Below are 12,898 nucleotides of genomic sequence, written 5' to 3' on the forward strand. Positions count from 1 at the left end.
CCGACAGCAGCTAGACGGGCTGGGAGTGACTCAATAAGGGAGCTGTTAGGTTGTCTCGGGTATCTGAAGCCATGCTGACTGCAGTGCATCCCACATTTGCTGGAGGGTTCGTGGGGGAGGATCTATAGAGCAAGCAAGACGATCGAGGTGGTCCCACAGATTCTCTATTGGGTTCAAGTCTGGTGAATTAGAGGGCCAGGGAAATACTTGGAAGTCTTGGTCGTGCTCTTCCAACAGGGTGTTTGTTCTCTGATGTTTCTTGCCTGACGCCAACGTCCATCCATTCGATGAAGCAGAAAACGTTACTCATCGGAGAAGGTAACTCTTTGCCAATCATCGGTGGTCCAATTCTGATACTGCCGTGCAAATTGAACCCTTTTTTTCCAATGCACCTTTGTTCGCATAGGAGCAGTGACCATCTGTCTGCTTCGTAGCCCCATACGCAGTAGGGTTCGCTGAAACTGTTGTTTTAGACACCTGTCTCGTAGCCCCCTGGTTGACTTTCACAGTGAGCTGCTCCACTGTAGTTTATCGTTCAGCCCTCTTGCACCTTCGTAGCCGACGTTGACCTCTCACATCAATGGCACATGGTGCTGGACTGTGTATATAGGTAATACATTCCCTTTAAAAAGGCTCTGTCACCACATTATAAGTGGCCTATATTGTACATAATGTGATCGGCCCTGTAATGTAGATTACAGCAGTGTTTTTTATTTAGAAAAACGATCATTTTTGACGGAGTTATGACCTATATTAGCTTTATGCTAATGAGTTTCTCAATGGACAACTGGGCGTGTTTTACTTTTTGACCAAGTGGGCGTTGTGGAGAGAAGTGTATGACGCTGACCAATCAGTGACCAATCCGTGACCAATCAGCGTCATACACTTCTCTCCATTTATTTACACTGCAGATAGCTATATCGCTATGTGCAGCCACATAAACACACTATAACGTTACTGCAGTGTCCTGACAATGAATATACATGACCTCCACCAGGACGTGATGTGTATTCAGAATCCTGACCACTTCTCTGCACTTCTCTGTGAGTTACAGCATAGCAGGCGTAGTCTTGCGAGATTACGCTGTAAGCTGTCATTTACAGCGAGATCTCGCTGTGCTGTAGTCTTACAGAGACGCTACAGAAGTGGTCAGGGTTCTGAATACACATCACATCCTGGCTGGAGGTAATGTATATTCATTGTCATGACACTGCAGTAACGTTACAGTGTGTTTATGTGGCTGCACATAGCGATATAGCTATATCGCTATGTGCTGTATAAATGAATGAATGGAGAGAAGTGTATGACGCGGATTGGTCACTGATTGGTCAGTGTCATACACTCCTCTGTACAACGCCCACTTAGCCATATAGTAAAACACGCCCAGTTGTCCATTGAGAAACTCATTAGCATAAAGCTACTATAGGTCATAACTCCGTCAAAAATGATAGTTTTTCTAAATAAAAAACACTGTTGTAATCTACATTACAGCGCCGATCACATCATGTACAATATAGGCCACTTATAATGTGGTGAGAGAGCCTCTTTAAGCCCCATTCAAAGTACTGTAATTTAGTAGTGTTCTGCACCACAAATCTGCAACTAATCTGTTGTGAGGGTACAAGGTCTTACACAGTCTGCAGGCAGGGTGTTGGTGTGAATAGCGATTATCAAATCTAACAGGATTGATGATGATTGAGAAAAAATATATATACTCAATAATATGTTACTAACCCTTTAGTAATATACCCTTTCTCTAGTTTCAGGAAGTTCAAGAGATGATTGATCGGTTTAACACCCTAATGGCCACACAAGAAAAGTTGCTGAAGCGGGAGCTGGAGCACCAGGAGGAGACGGAGAGGGAAAGGGCACGATTGCTTCACTACCAAGAAGAGACACACAGCCAGATCCTAGAGCTCAATAACCAAATAGCAGATCTACAGGGAGAGCTGGAGGGCGCAAGAGCTGTGGTTCTTGAATGGGTAAGGAGGTTCATATCTTAAAGGCAATCCTAAGTATTTTATTACACAGTGCAGTGGTCAGTGTATTCACCATTATCCTTGCTTATCAAAATAAGGCCATGTACCGGCCCGTAATGGCGTTTCCATTGTAGTGCATAGGGTCTTTACTGTACCCTCTGTATGCCTCCGATTTGATATAGAGGCATATGGAGGTTTTTTATCTGCTGGAGGGGAGAAGATCTCCGTACATTTGGCACCAAAAATTGAGCTTTTGCAGCAGCCTTCTTACACTGCTGTACAGGCTCTGCCGTGTGCACGAGGTCTTACTGGGTACGCAGCTGTAAAGGTTTATGCTTTGTTTGAGCTCAGCTAATAAAAAGTTATTTTTTTTAATTGTTTCTAGATCATTTGCAAAACTTTGAGTTTTCCAATAGTCAGCTACCCTGAATCATAATTACAAGTCACAAGGATTTTTCATTTGATAGAAAGCTCTGTATACATAATGACATGCAATATCTCCCTAAAGCATTTCTGGGTGCTTTGATAATAGAGGTCACACGTGAGTACTATTCAGGGGATCTCCCCATATTCTGTATAATACTGTACACTGCAGGGTGGCCTGGCTGCTCATAATGTTAATTACAACTCCAGTGTAATTGATATTTACTAGTGACTCATTACTTGTACGGTGTAATCTCTGTATCTCAGTCATGGTTTCTATTACTACCTGAACTAGAGCTGTTAAGCGTTGTCTGACTAGATTCCAGCTTTCATGCAATATTCTATACAGAGGTGTGAATGTGTTTTCAAATTAAAGGAGTTTTCTGATTAAATGTAATTTTGTAATATACGTTATGATTTAGTTCCTCACCGTTTTTAAGATCTCTACTTGCTGGCAGCAGATGAAAACAGAGTCTGCAAACATGTCCTGATCTGAGCTCTCTTGTATCTAACCATTGTGTCAGCATTACATGATCAGGACAGGCTTTTTTTTTAGTCTTTAGTTGTAAACGTTTCATTCATTGACCACAAGCAGAGATCTTAAAAAGGTGATCACTATGGACGACATGTCCTTACCCAGCTTTCTGAAGCAGGAACAAGAAAACAGAATGTGAGAATATGTAAGGGAAGTATAAAAATTATCTTATTCTTATTTATTATAATTATTTCACACCCTTTCAACCCTATTGAAGCAATTTTCGTATTTTGATTTTTCAGCCGTCTCATTCCAGGAGCCATAACTTTATTTGTAACTTTATTTTTTACTTGTAATGTATTAGCATACTTCTGTACGCTAATACATTACACTGTGTCACTATGACACAGGCTGCTGATCGGGCAGCACATAGTGTGCCCGAACAGCAGGCACACGGAACAGACAGCCCTGGGGTCCTTTGTAGGTCCCCAGGGCTGACTGCAGAGGGATTCCCCAGTGTTTGATCGCATCACTGGAATCCCGGTGATGCAATCAAAGAGGGGAATTCCCTTTGATCATGCCGCGGTCACGGACAGCGGTAATCAAAGGGTTAAACAGCTGGGGTCCGAATGTTTGCCGACCCCAGCTGTGTTCAGGAGGCTGCAAGTTACAGCTCCTGCTTAGAGGATGAGCGCTCACCAGCCTGATCTGCAGCGACGCCAAAAGACGTCTCTGTAGACTAAGCACCCGCACCGCCTGACGTCAAAAGACAGTGGGCGGTCGGGAAGGTGTTAAAGGAGCTGCAGTACTCTCTGGCAGGTACTGGTTGTGTAGTGCATGTGACAACAATCTCCTGTATTCTTCATATGTGTGGGGTAGGGTGGCAAGACGGAAGCCTTTTCTAAAAGAAAAACATCCAAGCCCGGCTATGTTTTGCAAAGACCTGTGGGAAAACGTGTTCTGTTCTGATGAGACCAAGGTTGAACTATTTGGCCTATTTGAACTATTTGGCCTATTTGGCCAAAATTCCAAAAGGTATGCTTGGCGCAAAGTCAACACTGCAGATCACCAAAAGAACACCATACCCACAGTGAAGCATGGTGGAGGCAGCATTATGCTTTGAGGCTGTTTTTCTGCAGCTGGAACTGGGGCTTTAATCAAGGTGTAGGGAATTATGAACAGTTCCAAATATCAGTCAATATTTGCACAAAACCTCTGCTAAAAAGCTATTGATTGAGTGGTGTGAGGGTTGTTTTTTTGCGGGGTGAGATGTGTTTTTTTTTTTTTAAAAAACAGCAATACTTGCATCGTGAATGTTTTTTCTATAGAAAACTGGCTATAGAACGCAATATTTTAACGGTCCAGTCTTGGGGCCTACGCGTTTCAGACGTTAAGCACGTCCTTAATCATGATTAATGACGTGCTTAACGTCTGAAACGCGTAGGCCCCAAGACTGGACCGTTACATACTCCTGTCTGCACACCAGGACTCCAACTTACTGGACCTTTTTAATTGAAAACCTTAGTAAACTTGGAACTAGTTTCCATTTTATCCTCTTTATCGCTGGACTCAGCCCCTTGCCTTTGCCTGCCTACACCCATCGTGCGCCGACACGAGAGCCCGTGCGATGACTACGACACATACATCAAGTGTCAGGTGAGCTGGAGGATCTCTTCCACATATTTTCTGTCCTGCAATATTTTAACCCCTCAATGACACGGTCAATCTTAGTTTTTTATTTTTATTTCCCGGCCTTCCAAAAGCCATAACTTTTATTTATTTTTGTTGACATAGCTGTATGAGGGCTTGTTTTTGCGGGATAAGTTGAAGTTTTTCATGGCACCATTTATTGTACCACATAATGTACCGGGAAGCTGAAAAAAAATGTGGGGTGAAATGGGCAAAAAAACAGCAATTACACAATTTTATTTTATTTTTTTACCGCGTCCATCAGGCAGTAAAAACGACATGTTCACCTTATTGTACGGGTCGATACGATTACAGCGACACCAAGTTTATGTTCTCTTAGGTTTTTGTTTTTTCTAAAAGTGGTAAAAAATTTACTAAATTTTTTTTTAAAAAAAACATTGTTTCGTGTACCCATATTCTGAGAGCCATAACTCCCCCTCCCCCCCCACCTGTCAATTGAGCAAAGTGAGGGCTTATTTTTTATGGGGCAAGCTGTAGTTTTTACCAATACCATTTTGGGGTACATGAGACTTTTTGATCACTTCTTATTCTATTTTTTTGAGAGCTAACGTAACCAATAAACAGAAATTTGTGTGTGTGTGTTTTTTACGGCATTCACCAAGCGGGTTAAACAACGCTGTATTGTGATAGTTCAGACTTTCACGAACGCAGATACCAGTTATGTTAACTTATTAACACTTTTAACATTGCTTTAGGGAAAAAATGGGAAAGGGAGGGGTGTTGAACTTTAAAAAAAAAAATTATTATTTTTTGGAACATTGAAAAAAACACGTAACTTGAACCAGTGATCGTTGGATCGCTTGCATGATATACTCTAATACTAATGTATTGCAGTTTGTCGCTATACTGAGTATACTTTACAGAGGCAGGGCTTCAAAGAAGCACAAAAATGGCAGACCTGGGGGCCTTCATTAGGCCCCCAGGCTGCTATGACTACCATCGGCACCCCACGATCGCCTCATGGGGGGGGTGATGGCACATTGGAGGGGGCCACCCTCTATTCTAAACTTAAGTGTCGCAATTGACCACGGCATTTAAGGCGCTAAACAGGCGGAATCAAAGTGATCTGTCGGCTGTATTACAAAGCCAACACCCACTGAGTATGGAGCGCGCTCAGCCCGCTCCATACTTCCCCCTTAACGACTGCCACGTGCATGTACGTGCTATGTCGTTAAGGAGTTAATAGTTAGAACTTTCTCAAAAGACAGACCTGGAGGCAGTTAATAGGCCTCTGGCTGGCATGGCATCCAATCAGCACCCCGTGATTTGATCGTGGGGGGAGACACAGGGAGCCCCCTCCCTCTTTCTGGCAGCTGATCAGATACCATGGCCGCTATTGACCGCAGCAGCTAAAAAGGTTAAATGGACGGGATCAGAGTTATATCCTTTCCCGGCCGTTTTCAGCTGTTTGAAACAGACGATACCCGCCAAAGGGTTAAATCTTGTAAAATATATCGGAAAACCCCATCATCAATATATTTAATAGAGTTAATAGAGGGAGAAAAACTCAGAGGCAATTTATAAATGCCATATTTCCACACTAATTTGCGACTGTCATTTTGCGCTGCCTCCGCCATTTTGAAAAAAAGTCGCAAAGGGGCAGAGCCAAATGCAAGCTAACAAATTCACTATAATTTTGGCGTACTTTATAGCGGAAATCTACGGCATGGGGTTATTTTTGTTGCATGTTGCATTTCCAGGTCATTGGGTGGATCACGTATGTACTAACTACATGGATACGGTTTCTGTAATGCTTCAATTGTAAAAAAAAAATATGTTTTGTAAAAAAAAAAAACACAGGCAAATATGAATAATAGTGGAAAAATATCTTTCTAGGAGTCAAGTTGGGCACAAATCCAAAACACAGCAGCAGAAAACACACTACGTTTGGGTCGCATCAGGATGGCAGCTCTAAACCTTTTCCAAACAATCACTAAACAGATGCATATCAAGTCTGACATATCGATAGAGGACACAGAATTGCAGCTTGAAAAGGTGACTATGAATAATGCATGTATAACTAATATGAATAATGGGATTATTATTTGTACTCCTAGTTAAATCCCTTTGTTTAAATTTACAGGTGGCAAGTTATATTCTGCCCACTAGGAGTCAGAGCAAATAACTTCAAATTTTCCCAACAAAACATTCTCTTTTCTGAATTGTTAGTTAGTTAAAAGGGTTGAAGATGATCATTATTATTTTTTTATTTTTTTTGTATGGTCTCCCAAAATCTGCTGCTGGGACCCCAAGGGATTAATTGTAAATTGGTGGGGATTCCAAAAGCAAATGCTCAATTGCCATGCAGCGACCCCACAGGAGGGATCAGGAATTACATAGTTCTAATTGCAAACAATGAGTTCTCTGTGTAACGTACAGACAGGCCAGGTCCCCCAGACTGACAGCTGCTATTAGCCACTCATTGCTCTGGTTAATGATAAGGCTTTTCAACAGACCACTTCTAATCTTTCAAAGTGGTTGTCTGGTTTAGACAAGCCCATTTTCATATACTCTTTTAGGGAATTCTAAATTAATAAAATACAGATCCCCTGTTCAGGATCTCTTGGGCAGAGTGGAGAGTGGGTCCAAAGAGCGTTTTTCTCCGGAGGACCTGTCCTTCATAACACAAATTTATTTGAACGGGCACTGTGTAATGCTTAGTTTCCCCTGTGGTTGTGCGGCAGGGAAATTTAGCACTTACCCTGGGTTTCCCCTCTTATGTCTGATGTTTCCCATATTTGACCACTGCAGCCTGTGATTGGCCGCAGCAGCTACATAGGATGCAGCATCATCACAGGAGGCCTGTTGCAAGGAGTCTTCGCTATGGCAACGAGTATGGACTTTTTTTCCTATTTTAAACAGGAATTTGCTCTTTTTCCCCCCAAACTTGAGTTTTTGCGGCGGGTTCACATTTATTCTGCAGCAAAAATCGCAACACTTGCAATTTGTTGCAAATTTTGATGTCCTCCTTGAACCCAGTGGGGAAAATCTGCAATAAAAATGCAATGATTCTGCAGCCTAAACTAACATGCTGTGGATTAAAAATCTTTATTTGCAGATTTTTTTTCTGCAACATGTGGATGAGACTTGTTAAAATCTCATCCACTTCACTGCTACTATAATACACTGCAGATTTTCCATCTGCAAATCCGGATAAAAAATTCAATGCAAATCCACTACATGAACATAACTAAAGGAGTTTAAAGGGAAGGTGTCGCGAAAAAAGTTTTTTTTTAATATAAATTTGCTTTAGTTATTAAAATAAATTTTATTTATTTGTGTTTTACTTTTTTCTTTCTTGTACTTCTCTATGGGGGCTGCCATTTTTTTTTTCATCTCTGTATGTGTCGATTAACGACACATACAGAGATGGAATACGGCACATACATCCCCATAGAGAATGCGAACGGGAGCCGTTCCATTCACTATAGTGTACGCCGTCTGTGCGCATGCGCCGCTCCCACACAGTCCAAAAGGAAGGTCTTCGGCGGAGCGACATCCGGTGCCATTTTCATGTGGACCGGAAGCCACGGCCGGACAGTAAGATGACGACTTCCGGTCGCGGCTTCCGGACATATGTTCTAGGCAGGAGGAGTAGGATCGGAGGCAGCAGCGGCGGCAGGAGCAGGTAAGTGATGTGTGTATTATGTTCGTGTTATACTGTCTGATTACCACTGTATCTAATCCTCCTACACTGTGTGCCGCCATTTTCTGAGCGAATGCACAGTGTAGGAGGATTAGAAGATTCAACCACCTCCTTCTCCTGGCACTAGCCAGGATAAGGGAGGGGGGATTGTGTGAGGACACTAGAGAGTGTGTCTACCCCAAATTTGCAGCATAAAGCAATGAGGTTGCTTTACCACATTGCAATGCTGCAATTTTGGGAATTGCTCCCTCTAGTGACCAGCACATGGAAATGTTATAAATTAGAATCTAATTTATAATATTTCCTGACTTGTGAAAAAATTAAACCAATGTTTAATCACTTAAAGAGGCTCTGTCACCAGATTTTGCAACCCCTATCTGCTATTGCAGCAGATAGGCGCTGCAATGTAGATTACAGTAACGTTTTTATTTTTAAAAAACGAGCATTTTTGGCCAAGTTATGACCATTTTTGTATTTATGCAAATGAGGCTTGCAAAAGTCCAAGTGGGCGTGTATTATGTGCGTACATCGGGGCGTTTTTACTACATTTACTAGCTGGGCGTTCTGACGAGAAGTATCATCCACTTCTCTTCAGAACGCCCAGCTTCTGGCAGTGCAGGCACAGCCGTGTTCTCGAGAGATCACGCTGTGACGTCACTCACTTCCTGCCCCAGGTCCTGCATCGTGTCAGCCACATCGGCACCAGAGGCTACAGTTGATTCTGCAGCAGCATCAGCGTTTGCAGGTAAGTAGCTACATCGACTTACCTGCAAACGCCGATGCTGCTGCAGAATCAACTGTAGCCTCTGGTACCGATGTGTCCTCGCTCGTCCGACACGATGCAGGACCTGTGAGTGACGTCACAGCGTGATCTCTCGAGAACACGCTGTCTGCACTGCCAGAAGCTGGGTGGTAACGAACAGAAGTGGATGATACTTCTCGTCAGAACGCCCAGCTAGTAAAAACGCCCCGATGTACGCACATAATACACGCCCACTTGGACTTTTGCAAGCCTCATTTGCATAAATACAAAAATGGTCATAACTTGGCCAAAAATGCTTGTTTTTTAAAAATAAAAACGTTACTGTAATCTACATTGCAGCGCCGATCTGCTGCAATAGGAGATAGGGGTTGCAAAATCTGGTGACAGAGCCTCTTTAAATACTAACTGTTTAACTGAAAAAAATAAAAATAAAATTCTAGCGACACATTCCCTTTAAGTTACAAAATGTGGATGTGAAGAAAATTATCTTCAGAATAACATAAGGCATAACTGTAACGGTTTGCTACAGAAAATTTCTGCAACATAAATCCATTCCATACATCTCAATTGGGCAGTTTCTGCAGCATTTAATTTTATACAAACCTCATTCAGATGTATGGGATGGATTTCTGCTGCAGAAATGCCACATGACCATCCTATATAGTAGGTGCCAAGACAAGACATCCAGTATTCATGCACCCTGCAGTTAATAGCCCTAGAGAAAGCAATATGGCAGTGAATGAGGTCACTGTAATAACACAATAGGCAGTAAAATATTTACACTAGAATTCTATTCAAATAAAACAAAATGTAATTCTTGGGTGCCAACACTACAAGCATGGGAAATTCTCAAAATGCTATATTAATTTTGTGCCGCATCTAACACATCATCCCCTTTTCAATTTAGATTAAAATGTGCTTTATGGATCTGGATGCTATATTCAAAGACCTAAAGAAGAGTGATCTGACTCCACTGACTACAGCCGTGTCCACCACTAACTGACCTGATTACACTTGGAAGACCAGGAAGGCGCCTATCAAAGTCCAAAGGAGATTGTGTCTTCGCATCTTGCATAACCCTTTCAGGACCAAGGGTCATCGATGCCTCAATGACCAGCCCCATTTTTTCAAATCTGACATGTCATTTTATGTGGTTATAACTCTGGAATGCTTTTGCCTATCCAAGCAATTCAGATATTGTTTTCTCGTGACATATTGTACTTTGTTAGTGGAAAAACTTGGTCAATAAATTCATAGCTTATTTGTGGAAAAACTCCAAAATTTAAAGAAAATTCGCAAAAATTAAAATTTTTCTAATTTTAAATGTAATGTACTTGTAAAACAGATAGTAATACCACACAAAATTGTTGCTAATTAACATCCCCCATATGTCTACTTTATATTTGCATCGTTTTTTGAACATCCTTTTATTTTTCTAGGACGTTACAAGGCTTAGAACTTTAGCAGCAATTTCTCACATTTTCAAGAAAATTTCAAAAGGCTATTTTGTCAAGGACCAGTTCAGTTCTGAAGTGGCTTTGAGGGCCTTATGTACTAGATAGATCCCATAAATCACCCCATTTTAAAAACTGCACCCCTCAAAGTATTTAAAACAGCATTCAGACAGTTTATTAACCCTTTAGGCGTTTCACAGGAATTAAAGCAAAGTAGAGGTGAAATTTACAAATTTATTTTTTTGCTGAAATTCATTTGCAATAAAAAAAAAATCTGTAACACAGAAGGTTTTACCAGAGAAATGCAACTCAATATTTATTGCCCAGATTCTGTCGTTTTTAGAAATATCCTGCATGTGGCTCTAGTGTGGTAATGGACTGAAGCACCGGCCTTGGAAGCAAAGGAGCACCTAGAGGATTTTTGGGTCTCCTTTTTTTAGACTATATTTTGGGAACCATGTCAGGTTTGAAGAGGTCTTGTGGTTGGTGCCAAAACTGTGGAATCTCCCCAAAAGTGGTTTTGGAAACTACACACCTTAAGGAATTTATCAAGGGTATAGTTAGCATCTTGACCCGACTAGACTTTTGCTATATTTATTGGAATAGATCTGTGAAAATGAAAATCTACTTTTTTTTCTGAAAAAATATAATGTAATTTTTACAAGGAATAAAGCATAAAACGCACCCCAAAACTTGTAAAGCTATTTCTCTAGATTACAGAAATACCACATATGTGGTAATAAACTGCTGTTTGGACCCACGGCAGAGCTCAGAAGGGAGGGAGCGCCATTTGGAGCGCAGATTTTGCTTAGTAATAGTAATAGTTTGCTGGTATTTCAGTTTATGATGTGGGGGCATATCTTAGCTGGGTAGAGTACATCAGGGTATAATAATGGGGTAAATAAATAATTCATAGATGTGTCGCACTGATAAACGGTGCCCAATCTTATCCACTTTTGTACACACTGCACAATTTCTGTCGCTATATTATGAGCGCCAGAACTTTTTTTTTTTTTTTTCTCCACTGGAGCCGTGCGAGGGCTTATTTGCTACGTTACAATCTGTAGTTTTCATTGGTACCATTTTAGGGTGCATGTGATTTTATTTATTTTTTGATCACTTTTTATTTGATTTTTTGGCAAGCAAAGTGCCCAAAAAAACATACGTTTTGACAATGCTTTTGTCCTTTTTTTTACAGTAATCACTGTGCGCTATAATACATTACACTACCTGGGTAGTGTAACGTATTATAAACTGTCAGTGTGACGTTGACAGGCTTCCGTGAATGGCCGACCGGAGGCCGTTTTATGGCCTCCGCTTTTGCCATGCAACCGACGGCAGCACCCTCAAATCGGTCCCAGGAAAAGTTTGTAGTAGCAACAAACTTTCCAGTTTGTTGCTACAACAAACTTTCCCTGCGATCACATGAGCGGAACCTGAACCAATCAGGTCCCGATCATGTCTCCGGGACCAGAGGCAAGGGTTAACAGCACGATCCGGGTGTCAGCACTACTCAGACACCCGGATCACGCTTTTAACACCCACTGTGAATTCACGTCGGCACTGCACAGAGCCCAGCAAGCGCCGTCGTGAATTTACAGTGGGCGATCAGGAAGCGGTTAATGACGGTGATCATTTTCTCTGTAGCTGAACCAATCGGTTCGGCTGTCAGAGAACAGGTTGCTGGGGAGCCGGGGACACAGAAGGCGGCCGAGCGCTTTTCACAGTGCTATGTTGGCTGGAACAGTGATCTGTATATTCACGCCCTGGCTGCACGGGGTACGTGCGAAAAGGATGTGATTATACAGATTGTCGGCATGAAAGAGTTAAAGGGTAACTAAACGTTCAACAAACACGTCAGAAGTTTTGATTGGTGGGGGTCCGAGCACTGAGACCCCCACCAATCGCTAAAAAGAGGCAGAAGCACTCGTGTGAGCGCTCAGCTGCTTTTGTTTCTGTTCGGCTTTTTCCGGAAAGCTGATGTATCGGCTCATAGACTCTGTTGAGCCTATACTCCCAATATATTGATTTCCAGACAAAGCGATTGGGGTCTCCGTGCTCAGACCCCCACCAATCTAAACCTCTGACATTTCACTATGACATGTCAGAAGTTTGTTGAACGTTTAGTTAGCCTTTAATATACCTAACGAGTCAGTTGACAGGAGATATGTGGGTACTGGGTCTATTGTGCTATAACATGTGCTACACTTTGCTTCTATCACACATCATAGAAACAGGCTGAAAAAAGTAGACTCACAATGGCAGATTTAAAGGTGTTTTCCCACAATTCACATTGATCACCTACCCACTGATCTCTAGAACTGGAGTCCCGATCCCTGTTCTTCCTTACTGCAGTGAGGATGATTTTTAATGGAACGGCAGTCGTGCATGTCACTCTATTCAATGCACGATCAGTTTTGAATGGAACGGGGGTCGGGAACCCCGTTC

The 12,898-nt window shown here is 42.0% G+C and overlaps 1 protein-coding gene across 2 annotated transcripts in view; it reads left to right on the forward strand.

The window, feature by feature from the left end:
* Window positions 1–11,142, forward strand: part of CFAP73 (cilia and flagella associated protein 73) — a 35,464-nt gene extending 24,322 nt beyond the window's left edge. For both annotated transcript variants that reach the window (XM_075853467.1, XM_075853476.1), the window contains exons 5-7: window positions 1,761–1,982; window positions 6,424–6,582; window positions 9,904–11,142. In XM_075853467.1, coding sequence (XP_075709582.1) covers window positions 1,761–1,982; window positions 6,424–6,582; window positions 9,904–9,999 — 477 coding nt within the window. In that variant the 3' untranslated portion in view covers window positions 10,000–11,142. The remainder of the gene's footprint in view (window positions 1–1,760; window positions 1,983–6,423; window positions 6,583–9,903) is intronic.
* Window positions 11,143–12,898: the final 1,756 nt, after the last annotated feature.

Source organism: Rhinoderma darwinii, chromosome 1, assembly GCF_050947455.1.
Source record: "Rhinoderma darwinii isolate aRhiDar2 chromosome 1, aRhiDar2.hap1, whole genome shotgun sequence".
Taxonomy (NCBI): domain Eukaryota; kingdom Metazoa; phylum Chordata; class Amphibia; order Anura; family Rhinodermatidae; genus Rhinoderma; species Rhinoderma darwinii.